Raw genomic sequence first — 15,070 nt, forward strand, 5'->3', positions numbered from 1 at the left:
TATTTTCATCTGTTGAGAAGTGGTTTGCTAAGTTTAAAGGAGGTGAAATTAGCACCGAGGACGATGCACACAGTGGACGCCCAGAGAGGCTGTTACCGAAGAAAACATAAAAAAGTACATGAAATAATTTTGTATGACTCAAAGTGATGTTGATCGAGATATCGAAGGAATGTGTTGATCATATCATGAAAGAATATTTAAGTATACGAAGGCTCTGTTTAGAGTGGGTACAGCACGAGCTCACAATCGACCAAAAATAACGACGGATTGATGATTGTGAGCAGTGATTGAAGCTATTCCACCATTGAAACCCCAAATTCATGCATCGATATGTAACAATGGATGAAACACGGTTCCATCGTTTCACACCAGAATCAAAACGGACGTCATGTGAGTGGACTACACGCGGTGAAACAACTCCAAAGCGTGCAAAGACGCAAAAGTCGGCTGGCAAGGTTATGGTATTAGTATTTTAAGATGCGTTTAATATAATATTCATTGACTGTCTTGAAATGAAAAAAACATCAAAAGCGACTGTAACACAACGTTATTGAAGAGATTCAAAGACGAAATCGCGTAAAAGCAGACCCATCTGAAGAAAAAAGAAGTGCTGTTTCATCAAAACAATGCACTGTGTCCCAAACAATGAAAATGATGGCAAAATTGCATGAGTTGGGTTTCGAATTGCTTCCGCATCTACCGTATTATAAGGATCTGGCCCCCAGCGACTTTTCTTTGTTCTCAGATCTCAAGAGATTGGTCGCTAGAGAAAAATTCAGCGCCGATGAAAATATAATCGTCTGAACTGAGGCCTATTTTGTGGCTAAAGAGCTCTCGCTCTCTCAGGCAATTATATTGAATGATAAAATGGAAATTTCATCAAAACAATTTTGTCAACCTACGAAAGAGCATAAAAAACAATTGAAGAACTCAAATATCATGGCAGAACAATGGATTGACTTGAGAAGTTGATAGTTATTAGTGATGCCAACAATAACGTTGACCTTAAGAACGTAAAGTGGGGAGATTCATCACCAAAACTCATTTTCGTGAATTATTGCAGTATAGGAGAAATGCTGATTATTGAACTGAGAGGTGAATAAATACTATAGTTAGTATTGTGCAAATAAAAAGACTGTTGAGCTGTAATTTTTGGAACGTTGGAGGTCAAAACTCTGGAAATAATGGAAAGCATCAATTTTTAGTCGATTGACTGAGACTTAGAGAGGAATCATCAATACTCTACTAGACCGTTCTTTCGGGCTCTGTAATACAAAGGAAGGTCTCGAAAAAGAACTAGGCATCATCAAAAATGACCTTCAAAGGAATGGTTACTCCAGAGTGATGGTAGAACAAACTTTAGCTGAAGGACTTGTACTACATCAGAGGAATATCGGTAAAGATACGAAGGATTGGGTCCAAGTATAACATCAGGACCTGTTTCAGATATGGGAACACTATCCGTAGCAGCCTCACGAAAACCAGGCCGCCAAACGCGGACTGCGGTTCCAAGAATTGCATTTACCGGATACCTTGCGAGTGCGGAGAATCATACATCGGTGAAACTAAGAGGCCAGTGAAAGTTCGCATTGCCGAGCACAAGAGAAAAACGACCAACTTCCACCAAACGGTCATCTCCCGCTAAAACCAATGAAGCGGAGTGAGGGAAGAGGGGATAGGTGAAAGCACTCGAATAACCTATAAATAGTCGGATCTCGGAGGAATAAGTCCAGTTATCACCCGAAGACGATTGTGGATACTAACAATTGAAACGTCGTGACATAACTTGGTTTGGAATCTTTTTTAATTTCAATTTTTCATTTTTGCTAACAATATTTTTTATTATTCAGCTTTTATTATTGATTCAATTCTTTATTTTTTTGGTTGTTGCTTGTATGTTATTTCATTGTAATTACAGCTTTTTGTTTATTAAAATTGTTATTTTCGGGTAATCTTTTTCGACTTTTTTCAGGGATTTCAAATCAGTTTATATTATATTAGACAATGAACTGATGAAATACACCACGAAACATTATCGACCACCTTCAAACAATTTGTCTTTGTTTGAATGCACTGAAATTACTGCTCTAGATGTAGAATTTCAACGCGTAGCAGCAAAAGTTGGCATTTGGCTATAACATATTTCATTTAAAACATGACTTTTTTTGGTGGATTTCGAAAAGAATGCCGAACATCCAGACAAACTTAAAAAAAATCTTTTATGTTGTTGCACGATTTGCTTAATACTAAAGATTTGCTTAATACTAAATTTAGGGCATGGGCATTACAATGCGTAAAAAGCGCATGAGGAGCTATGGACTTCATTTTTAGTTTGTAAACTATTTAAATGGCCGGCCATGACATGAGCAGCCCCATCATAGGTTTGCGCAATTAACTTTTGCCTAAAATTATAGGTGTCACACGTACTAATTAAAAAATTAAACAAATCGTCAGTTGTGCGCCCAGATGGAACATCATGAAAACCCATAAAACGTTCTACCACAATACCATCTTTGACAGTTGTGATGTACAGGAAATATCGGTAGTTTCATCAATTTCCCATGCAAAAAAAGAAACACTTCCAATCTCCTTGCTTATATTTTTCTCAATAATATATGCCACACTGTCTATAATCTATAAGCTCATTTCAGATGGTTTTTGAGGTGCCCGAAAAAACGCTACCGTTTAAAAAAGTGCCAAATTGTGAATTATATTTGCCCCATAACATTAAAAGTTCCTTGTAATTGCCGCGATTAATCGAATCTTCGATTCCATCGTGTCTGCGAAAAACTAATTCTTGGGAACCCAAATAAATCGTAATATTGTTGGAGATGATTGGTATGAAAAACTTCAATGCAGAAAAACGTTTCTATTCACCACAAAAACACAACAAGTCGCCGGAATAGATAAAATAGAGTACAGGTTTTGATAAACAATTTACATGTCTGTTCAAAATGCTAATGCAAGTGTAAGTGTTCCTCAAACAAAAGAACACTCGCTTTTTATGAAGTTCCTTGTCACGTGATCATAGACGCTAGTTACTGTTTTATCTTTCATATTCTAGCCAATAGAAATTAAACAAGTTAAAATGAGGTGATAACGACAACGAACTTCGTAAAGTATTGTCAGCAAAACATACATTTCTAAATTCAACCAAGTAATTGCAAGATGAAGATAAATAATTCATGAACTAGATTCTCAATAATGAAACAAGGAAATAATAATGATAATAATAAGAAATTACATTACAACACCTCCCTCCTAATTTTGAAAATTGTACCTAGGCAAGGTGCAATTTTCACTACCTCGCGATGCTTTACTACTACCTTTCAGTGCAATGTGATCTAATTGATTTTTTATTTCTTCAGTTTTTTGTGCTCCCCCTGTAACGTCAATTTCATTCGCGGAATGCAAGGAAACATTGGATTCACTTTTATATCGCTTATGCAAAGTTCGCAGAATGTAGAATATTAAAAGGCAAAATAGCAAACACACAATGAAATATAATATTCCATGGTGAACTAGGTCAGTTCTGTTTACTGTAGATAGCGATTCATTTTCATTCTCTTGAAGTTTTTGAAAGTTATGACTTATTTCTTTCAAATCATGATAGTTCTTTGAATTTATAACGAGAGGTGTTTCAATTGGCTTTATTTTCGATAAAACAAAATTTGATAAATTTGAATTTATTTCTTTTTTTAAGTTCAAAGGAGCGATATAGTGAGTTATGACTTCACTAGAAAACTCTTCGTGAGGTGTAAGAATGACTGATTTTGAGTATACTGAACAATTTGAACTGATACTCAAAACTCCAGTATCATTTAAAGTAATTGTTTGTCTTCCCTCAATCGATCTGCATTTCAAATCCACATATTCTTTATGTGGTGAAACAAAAAGCCAAGAATTTTTGTTTGCTAACTGAATAAATAGTGTTTCTTTTATATGTATGATTCTTCTATCACAGGAGTCTGGAATGGACGTAGTAGGCATGCACAAATTTGATTCGCAACCTTTATGTAGGTGGGCTAAATAAATTGGTTTATTCTGCTTACATATATACCTATCAGCTAATACATGTTTACAACTAAATAGTTCAAAGTCATTCATTGAAAAGAAATATTGTTTACTGAAATCGGTTACAAAAAATGATTCTTGAGGTAAGATAAAACCAAAAGCATTATTTGTTGAAGGTACGGGAAAACTAGACATTTTGAATACATCATAGTCGCGTTTTTCAATAAGTGGTATATAAAGAACAAAAGTTGATTTCTTGTCAATAAAAACAATATTGGTTGTGATTAAATTAAATAATATATGCATGTACTCAATGACAGGTGTAACTGGAAATGTAAAGTCACTTATATAATTCTGAATTTTGGATGCTTCGTGTATAGATTTCATTGGACTCATTACTAAAGGATGCAAAATTCCTCTTTGTGTGAATGAAATCATTTCAACTAAATTGTTTTGATTCAATTTGAATCTAGTTAAAATCAAATCAAATATAGATACCAGTTCATTCACCTCAAGGGTAAGATGGTCTTTTATCTCAAAATTTGAAATATTTTCATTCAGATCATTAACAGATTTTACAATTCTATTTATTTTGGTATCGAAATTATCAAAGTAAGTATTTGTTCTGTTCATGAAATGAACAGTATTTGGCACTATTGATGTTTGTTGCTTCAATAATGTATTTAGGTGTTCCTGATTTTTTTTGAACGTGTTGACCTGACAATAATGATATCGATATAACTGATCAAGATGAGTTTGAATCTTCATCTTTGTCTAGTAATAGTAGTTACTGCTACTCTAATCCAGAAGCAACATCATCTGGTAGACCAGTTAAAAAGCCAGACAGGCTAATGTATTATTGAAAATGTTAATTTCGTTATTTTTATAAAATTTTAATTTCATTGTTTTATAAAAAAAAGGGAGATGTCACGTATTGTATTTCTTGGTCAAAATATTATACCACCATGTAAACAAAGTAAATCATAGCAGCCTTGGCGAAAGCAAAAACTAATAGTTTTTTTATGGAATTGACTTGAGAACTGAAATAAAGACAGTCTATGAGAAATCGTCGTTTCATTTAGATATATGACAATAATAGTCATATAAGTCTAAATAAATGATCATTTTCCAATCGTCATTATATAGATTTGGGGTACCGATTTTTTCATAGTATAAACCCGGACCTAAAGACAGGGGTAATATTTTGTACATTTTTTTGTCATTCGTGCTCAATATAGTCTAGGCTTCCATTTGATTGTGGATGAAATGCAGTGGTAGGGATTTGTTTAATTTTCAAAATTTTGCACGCCTCTTTGAATATATTGCTTAGAAAATTTGCACCCGAATCTGTAACCAAATATTTGGGTATGCCGTATTGACAGAGTATCTTTTCAACAAAATGTCTTGCGACTGTAGGGGCTTCCTGATTTTCCATTGGAATAGCTATTAAGTATTTCGTTAGATCGTCAATGAAGATAAGGAGGTATTTATTGAAATGATCGGTTTGATTCAATGGACCAACTATGTCAAGAAATATTCGTTCCATAGGATAAGTAGATGTAGTGGTAATGGTCATAGGGAGACGAGTTTTTTTTGAAACTTTATTTTTTTGACAACTTTCACATAATTGAATATACCTTTTGATATCTCGATTCATTCCTTTCCATCTATAGTACTGTCGAATTCGTTTAAAAGTTCTATTTGTCCCTTGATGTCCACCACTGGGTGTAACATGAAATTCTTGTAGAATTTTTTTCATGTCTTCATTTAAATCCTGTATAATATTATTATGAAATATTTTAATTTCAGGGTATAAATCTCTGAAAATATATCTCAACATTACTCTAATGGTTTCTAGTTTTAGTTTGTCAATTCTACAAGTGGTACTGGATATTGCGAGTTTGTCTATATGGTGTTCATTACAAAATGACTTCAAATTTAGCAAAGCATCGAAAATATCTTCGTATTCGGTTTTGTGAAAATATTCTCGTTTTATGATGAGATACAGAAAAAATGTGTCGTTGAATTTCAGATAAGCAATCTCGTGTAATTTTTTTTCTTGTGCTTTTAGTTCGTAAAGGTTATTGTAATAGTCGATAGGGACTGAAAAAGTTTCATCTGTAAAATGAATTATACTATAGTCCCTGGGCACTGTGCTGATATTTTCATCTGAATCAACAACATTGTTGTTGTTTACTACTTTACTTTCAATGATGTCTAGAAATTTTTGGTATGGCGATTTTATTTGTGATACAGTGTTATCACGGGTCTGAATCTTGCAAATTCGACTAAGTGCGTCGGCATTTGTATTATTACCACCTGGTTTGTAATGGATTTCAAATTGAAATTTTTCAAGTTTTAATCGAAACCTCATTAACCTGTTTGAAGGATTAGAAATAGGAAACAAATAGATCAATGGTTTGTGATACGTTTGGATTTTGAAAAGGCGTCCATAAAGGTAAGGACGGTAATGAGGGCAACTCCACACTATTGCAAGTAACTCTCGTTCAATAGTGCTGTAATTCTGCTCTACACGATTTAAGGTTCGTGAAGCATATGCTATTGGAAGATCAGATCCAATTGGTCCTTGGCTCAGAATCCCCGAAATAGCATATTGAGATGCATCAGTGGTTAAAACAAATGGTTGACTGAAATCAGCATAATTCAGAATAGGTGGATTTATGAGCTTTTCTTTGAGAGTTTCGAACGATTCATCACACACACATCACACACTCCATTCAAAGATCGTATCCTTTTTTAGTAACTTGTTCAAAGGCTGTGAGATTTTTGCGAAATTCTCTATAAATTTTCTGTAATAAGACGCTAATCCTAAGAATGATTTGAGTTCTTTTTGTGTAGTAGGTTTTTTGAAATTTTTTACAACACTTATTTTACCTGGGTCTGGTTTAATGCCTTCTTCTGATATAACATGACCTAAATAGGTTGTTTCCTTTCTGAGAAACTCGCATTTGTTAGGCTGTAATTTTAGGTTATGCTGACGCAATCGAGAAAACACATCTATCAGTTTTGAATTATGTGACTCTAAAGAATTGCCATAGATAACAATATCATCAAGATAAACAAAACATTTTATTCCTGTGAGTCCCACTAGAACATTATTCATTAACCTCTGAAAAGTAGCGGGAGATCCTTTCATCCCCATCGGTAATCTTTTGTAATGATAGTGACCCTCAAATGAAAAAGCAGTACAAGGTTTTGATTCATCACTTAATAAAATTAGATGGAATCCCTGGGCTAAATCTATGACTGAAAAGTATTTTGATTTACCTAGCTGATCTAGGATATCTGTTAAATTAGGTAAGGGATAGGCATCAGCTTCAGTGATATCGTTCAGTTTTCTAAAATCAACTACTAATCTGTATTTTTTGTTTCCCTGATTATCGGGTTTTTTAGGCACAATTAAGATAGGACTATTATAGGGAGAATTACTGTTTTCAATAATATCACTCTGCAACATTTTCTTTATCTGATCTCGCACTTCATCTTTTTGAAATTCGGGAATTCTATAAGTTTTAACAAAAACAGGTTTTCTTGAAGTTAAAGGGATTGAGTGGCGTATAGCGTCAGTGTGTGTTAAGGTATCACCCTTCAAAAAAAATATCATTGAATTCTCTAATAATATTGATTATGCTGTCCCGTTCCTTGAATTTAAATGTTCGGTTCTTATTTGCTCTTCAAGCAACAACAATCTTTCTCGGTCTGTGGAAGTAACAAAGTTTAAAACATGATAGTTCTCCAAAGTATCTGATTCGATTTTTTCAAAATCTGAAGGTTGTAGCAAAACTGTTTTTTCAGTAGCATTCAAAATAGCAATATTGCATTCATTTTTGTCTACGAAACAATTTCCCGTAAAAACACCTGGTTTCATTTCTGTTTGGAACATTATTTTTGGTTCGACACAGTTTATTTTAATTGGTTTAATTACTTCTGTTCTGGGGGGAATTTCGATGCAATTCGTATAAGGATGAGTCAGAGAGAATACGTACATTTGATTCTGATGTGGTATGGAAAGTGTTGATGTTTCATAATCGATGTTTGCTTTATAAAGTAATAAAAGATCTTTTCCCAAAATTCCATCGCACGGGATTGGAAAATCATTGGGGACAATATGAACTTTATGAGAAATAGAAACATTATCTGACAAAGATATGTCACCAAAACAAACTCCGTATGAGTAGACATAATCTTTTGTAATTCCTTCTAAACGAGCTTTATTATCAGTATATATGATACTGTCGCCATTTGTCAGTTGTAACTTGAGAATTGTAATATCACTTCCCGTGTCAACTAACATATTAACAGATCCGGAATTTGATAAACTCAATGATAAAACGATACTAGAAGAAATACCTTTCACCCTGATATTATAAACGTTTGTTTCGCGTTTGTAACTTGATTCAGAGAAATGAATGTAAAGATCAGTTTCACTTTCTATTGTAGACTCATTAAGGAGATTTTCATGACTGAAATTCGGTTGCTCGATTAATTCTATAGGAAATGTAGAATGTTCATGAGATAATGAGATATTGTCGTGAATACATTCAGGTTTACGTGAACTGGCATTTTTTGAAATCGAATCTGAGGACAAAGTATGGGTTGGCATAATTGTGTGAGAAAAGGAATCAAGAAAAATAGTATTTTGTGGAATGGCATCACGAGAATCGGTTAATTGGATATTGTATTGAGAATCAGTGGATTGACTACTTCCGTATTGAGAATCAGTGGATTGAATACTTTTGTATTGAGAATCAGTGGAATGAATACTTTTGTATTGAGAATCAGTGGATTGAATACTTTTGTATTGAGAATCAGTGGATATAGCAAGAGACTGTATAGCATTTTTCTTATTCAATTTTCGGCAATCTGAAAATCGCGGACTCTGGCTGTGTTGCCGCTCATAGCCGGTCCTTGGAAGTTTCCCGAGTTTTGAGAATGTGAGTTTGATGATATGGAACTTGATCTAGACTTATTGACCTGACCTTGAAAATTGTTTTGACCATTAAAAAATTTATTGCGCCTATTGAATGGCTCACTCCTTTTTTGCTCTATATTATTTTGCATAGCTTGGTTCCGTGAATTATTATTGAATTGACGCTTTCGACATTGTTCGATAGTATGCCCCAAATTATGGCAATATCGACATTCTGGAGATACTTTATGCACGTTCTCAGTTTTAATTTTTGGAGAAAAATTATTTGCACCTCTTGAAAAGTGTTGAGAAGGAGATTGATTTGGCGTTGAATTGAAATAGCAATTATTTGCTGAGTGATTTGTCCTGCCACATTTGAAACATTTTTTGAATTTTTTATGTTTTTCAAAATCTCTAAAATTGTTTTTTGATTTGAAATTTCGCTCTTCTTCACATGCTGCTTCTATCGCGTCACTGAGGTCATCAAATCTTGCTGCCTTAACAATTAATTTGATTGGATCTCGTAATCCTTCTACGAAAGCTTTTAGTGATGATTTTTTATTTAAATTTTGAATAGTTTGGGCCGCTGCGTTACCTTCACTGGCGAAGCAGGCGTCTGTTAGATCTTGACAGGTTCTTTCTATTCTATTTGCAAAATCCCTAACACTTTCAAAAAAATTTTGTTTGGCATTTGAAAGTTCTGTTTGGAGTTGACCAATAGTTCGTTTTTTAAGATATTGACACTGTAAAATATTTTTCAATTCAGCCCATGTATCAAAAATTTTATATTTAATGTGATTGTAAGCTGGACCACATAATTTACATTTCACAGCGTTCAAAAAATGAATTATTTCCTCCCGTGTTCGTGTATAATCGGACATAACATCGCAACATGATAAAAATTTATAAAGATCATCTCTATGACCATTGAATTCGGGAATCATTTTCAAAGCTAAATCAGTTGGGAATACCATTTCGTTTACAGGATTGTTATCAACTTCACTATTGTTTCTAGCAGGCATATAAAAATCAATGAATAAAATTTACAATTTAAAATGTTTCTCACTTTAAAAATTTTTCCTGGTAAGCTGAGTCTGGTGAGTGAGACTGGTTGGTCTGCTGAGTTGAATGAGACAAGAATGGTCCCTGTGCGAAGAAGAATGCTGGGCGAAGGGCTTGAAAATCTTTCCGGTCGCTCTGCTGGCTTCTAGGTTTACTTCACGTCTTCTGCTGGGTGTTTCTCCAATCTTTTCTTGTGAAGTTTGGATCTGGATGAGAACTAACTGGATCAGGCTCTTTCGGTATAAATGCTGCACCAAATGTAGATGGTTCTCGTTGAATTCAGTACACAGTCGCTGAAAATCAGCGCTAGGTGATCACTGACAGCCTCAGAATGCAGAAAATTCAGCTAACAGCACTCCAAAAGTTCCACTAAAAATCCAAATTATTCACAAATATCCAAAAAAATCCAATTCATCCCACCGCTGCCACCAAATTTTGTTAGAGATGATTGGAATGAAAAACTTCAATGCAGAAAAACGTTTCTATTCACCACAAAAACACAACAAGTCGCCGGAATAGATAAAATAGAGTACAGGTTTTGATAAACAATTTACATGTCGTCTGTTCAAAATGCTAATGCATGTGTAAGTGTTCCTCAAACAAAAGAACACTCGCTTTTTATGAAGTTCCTTGTCACGTGATCATAGACGCTAGTTACTGTTTTACCTTACATATTCTAGCCAATAGAAATTAAACAAGTTAAAGTGAGGGATAACGACAACGAACTTCATAAAGTATTGTCAGCAAAACATACATTTCTGAATTCCACCAAGTAATTGCAAGATGAACATAAATAATTCATGAACTAGATTCTCAATAATGAAACAAGGAAATAATAATGATAATAATAAGAAATTACATTTGGGAACCCAAATAAATCGTAATATCGATAAGTCTTTTTGAATTCGACCGATTTTCCCTAACCTGATTATAAAAAGAAATTATTGCCTCTTTTTGAGCTGTATCTAAAGCTGTTGCTATATTATGTTTGCTAAACAATTTTAATTCACAAGACAAAAATATATGCTCCTCAGATTTAAAATGTTTTTCTGTAGAACGAGGGAAATTTTTTAATCGGAGTATCATATTTTAGACCATGTTTGGTATTCGGTTTTACGGAAAATAAAACACAGGCCAACAAAAAATGTTTTCTCGTTTAATGGAGCCGGTTAACCAATCGCATTTATCGTACCAACTAATATTAAATCTTCGATTTTGTCGATTATCTGACGCTTTAATTGGTTGAGGCCTTCCCAGAGTTTTGATAATACCTACCTTTATATTTTTCTACGAAAAAACCTAACCTAATTGAATTGTCTTTCATGTGATGACTACAATAAAATCATGATGAAGTCCAACATTCTCAAAGGTCCGTTTTAGGACCAATAAGTTTTATCAAAGATGGATTGAAAATTATATAGAAATAAATAAGATATTTGTTGAGGATTGTATTGAGTAACTCTACAAAGTTCCTTAAAAGCTCACCTCAAGTCCATTTGATCTGGGAAAGCGATTATAAAGTACATTATGTGACTCGCTTCAATTAATTCAGCAAATAAAAAATCTCTTTGAAACCTTTATCAAACTCAGATAAATCTCAATAGCATTCGAACTGTTACTTTAAGATTCAATATTCCAGGCTAACTACATGCAAGCTATACAATTCTGTAAAATCATCAAGATGGAATTGGTAACCATCTCGTCAGCTGAAGAGAATGAAAGAATAAGAAAATATATCCGAGATACAAGTGAGTTTCACCTAATAGTATGAAACAATAGAGGATAAGTAAGTTTTTGAGTTACTTTTATATTAATTTACAATATATAAAAAAAATCATCCAGTTTCACGGAATTCTATGTGAAGTTGGTCACAGTTTCATTCATTGATCGTGCATTCCTGAATTATTATGCATAAAGTAGGATACATTCTTCAATTGACTATTTTATAACCAATTCATATCATTTACTAGTTGGGAGGCTTCTCCGTTCTACATAGCCTAGTTGAAGGCATTGAAAAGAATGTCAAAAATTTGGACTTCCACCCTTCAAAAAATATTAACAGATTTGAGATATAAGAGAATCTGTTGAAATCTCATTTATTTTTCGTCAACTGTCTGCTCCTTTACCCCCACCCTACAAATTATAACCCTCAAAAGTCGAAACTTGTTCAAGGTGAGGATTAACGTAATATTACCATTCAGCAAGCGATTTCTAGCAATTAGATATCTTCTTTGTCTCTAATATTTGAATCGTCAACCACATTCAAATAAACATTGAGGATATTGAAGAATATGAGCTTTAACGGCGGAAAATGACTATTTCAAAGCTGTTTTTGTATTTTTAGTCCGTGGTCTGCTGGTTTTCACAATGAGGCTTCATCTGTAACTGCGGTGCAACGAACGCAGTGTTCTAGTTTCCCTCAAAGTGCATATTTTCTTAGAAGTTCCGGTCGCCAATTTTATTCCACCGGTGGTAAGCGTGACATTGCTTCTATTGGTTGCGTTGATAGGCCTGATGCATGTGTTGCTGAGTGTTATTAACAAAAATGTCATGGGTCGTATTGATATAGTTCTGGAGAAACACAACGCGAAAACAATTTTCAGATCAACGAAAATCATCAGAGTTTCAGGTCAACTGAGGGCCCCAGTATAAGTAGTTTACCAAATTCATTGTAGCTGTGGTTTGAACCTCATTGGAACCTGAGAAAGAAGCGTTCGAACGCAGAAAAACTGATGCCAATGACGTAACCGACAAATCAGCAATATCGGAACATACATTCAGAGGAAGTACTTACGTTATCGATTTTGAAGAAATCCATCAGTTCAACAAAAGTCAGAGCTACTTTACAAGATTATATAGGGGAGCGACAAAAATTCAAAAACAATTTGAACCGATAGGCTCCCTGCCTAGCCGGCACAGTTGATCCAAACCATAGCTCACCAGTGATCACTACTTCTTCATTTCGGCTTCAAAGCATAAGATCTCCCTTGACCTTGAGGCGTGAACCCACTCAGTCCCACCCATTTGGCCTTGGCAAGTGAGTTCACCTCTTGCGACTCAAGAACTTTCCTTTCTCACGACCTTGAACGACATCAGTATCAATATGACACTCTTCTCGGTACTCCTCAGTCATCAACGAGGTTCAACACTCTCGCGCATTCATCACTACAGTGTATTGTGTCGGCAAGGTAAGGATCTACCGCTAGCGATCACAGTTAAGTTCATGAACGTCTTTTCTGAATTCTTTCAAAAGGTACATTCCTTTGGAAATTCAAAGCATCACACTCTAAGATACCTACCAACGAATTTCGCAAAGCCCTTGACCAGCTCACTCGCTCAAGTGTCATGCCTCGTAGGCTTCGGGACATCGATTTGTTTAGATATAGTGAGGTATTTTCCAAATTCGAGAAGAACGATCTGGTGTATGCAGAAACGAACATTTCTTTAAATTTGTAGACTTCTATTTGATACCTATGGTATCAAATAGAAGGCTACAACGAAGAGTTTCCTGATTGAGAGCCTTTACGAATTTTTTGTGATCATTAAATCACGGGATTTGTGTCGACATGAATATATGCCATAACGGACTTTTTGATAGCCTAATAGAAGAAGAGCAATATATAATGGATTCTTTTGATGCATCTCAAAGGTATTAAGTGGCTTCGTATGGATAATATCGTATTTCATATTTCAGCAAATTCACACAAAACATTGATGAATTATTCATATAAACTTGTATTATTCCGTACTACAATTGGTAGTTTTTGAGATCATCGCGTTCAGTCAGGCAGACATGGCGGGGACATTATTATTTCTGAATGAAAAATATCTTCATTATCGAACGAAGGGTGGTTGAAGCGAATTCTTCCAAATAGTAGCGGATTCTTCTTCCATATTAGAAAAAATTTTCCCAATTAAAAGTAATTCTATTCTCATTGTAGGTATTGGTGACTATTGGTGGACATCTGGGACGAAACTTCTGGATGGAAAAACTTGGGTGTGGCTAACAAAAGGAACAAGGGTCGAATACACCAACTGGTTGCCAGGTCAACCAGATGGTGACACTCAATTCTGCCTACACTTGATTCACAAGAGAGATAAGGGTTTATTCTGGAATGACAACTATTGCAATAATCAGTATCAAGTTATTTGCGAGAGACCAACATCCGATCCCGAAGAGGAAAATGGAGGTCATGCTGGTGTGGTAACTAATACAGTTTTTCATACGACACCGAAAATCGATATACGAATAGATACAGATTTGGACGGTAAATATTTTTGATGATTATTTAATTTCGGAAAAGAAATATTTCAGGCGTTATCTTATAACTCATAAAAAAACGTATGTTGAAGAATCTGAAATACACGTCAATTTTGTCCCAAGACGGACCTATTTTGAAATAGAATCATTTTCCTTGTGACAAAAGTTACTGTGATTTTTTCGAAAGCATGGGGACTCTCCGTTTGAAGAACTCTCATTCCTCTATTATTTTCGTAAACTTTGTCAAGATTGGCTCATACTATATTGAGAAATTTGATTTTGAATATTTTATCAAAACAGAAATCAGCAAACTAGAACTAATGGAAAAAAAATACCGAAAAATGATGTCCATTAATTGCTTTGCAACGGTTCAAACGATTTTCTTAACCTTTTTCTACCCTTACATTAATGATGTCTTTTGGGGTCAAGATCTGGCATTTCCTATCGATGCTCTATGTAAGCTCTCAGAAACTACTTCGAAAAAAGGGGTTAACACCATCCTCGTGTATCATTGACAAATTAGGGGTTGATGCACCTTCAGTTATTATAGTTATGTCTGATAAATTTGTCCTGCAGTGGTAATTTTTGTTTGAGTTATTTATTGCAGACACTGGCCTAAACTAATTGTTCTTTTAGTTAATTTTTATTTACAGCCAATCTTCGAGTATGTCCACTGAATATATATATATATATATATATATATATATATATATATATATATATATATATATATACCAAGGTTTCCTTTCTTTTACGAGGAATTGGGTGATTTTTGATATGCGGTTGGTTAGTACCTTGTTTAC

At 34.3% G+C, this 15,070-nt stretch overlaps 2 protein-coding genes across 2 annotated transcripts in view; one reads left to right on the forward strand and one right to left on the reverse strand.

Moving 5' to 3' along the window:
- Positions 1 to 15,070, forward strand: part of LOC111515268 (macrophage mannose receptor 1) — a 45,933-nt gene that overhangs the window by 10,432 nt on the left and 20,431 nt on the right. The window contains exons 6-7 of the mRNA XM_074178372.1: positions 11,646 to 11,754; positions 13,948 to 14,274. Of these exons, the coding sequence (XP_074034473.1) occupies positions 11,646 to 11,754; positions 13,948 to 14,274 (436 nt within the window). The remainder of the gene's footprint in view (positions 1 to 11,645; positions 11,755 to 13,947; positions 14,275 to 15,070) is intronic.
- Positions 2,855 to 5,226, reverse strand: LOC141483598 (uncharacterized). The gene is made up of 2 exons (XM_074178345.1): positions 5,106 to 5,226; positions 2,855 to 4,667 (listed from the first exon to the last, which is right to left on the reverse strand). The coding sequence occupies exons 1-2, from the start codon at positions 5,224 to 5,226 to the stop codon at positions 3,262 to 3,264; spliced, it is 1,527 nt and encodes a 508-aa protein (XP_074034446.1). The 3' UTR covers positions 2,855 to 3,261.

Source organism: Leptinotarsa decemlineata, unplaced genomic scaffold (genome assembly GCF_025532065.1).
Source record: "Leptinotarsa decemlineata unplaced genomic scaffold, Ldec_3_MD MMD2_tig00003736_RagTag_RagTag, whole genome shotgun sequence".
In the NCBI taxonomy this organism is placed as follows: domain Eukaryota; kingdom Metazoa; phylum Arthropoda; class Insecta; order Coleoptera; family Chrysomelidae; genus Leptinotarsa; species Leptinotarsa decemlineata.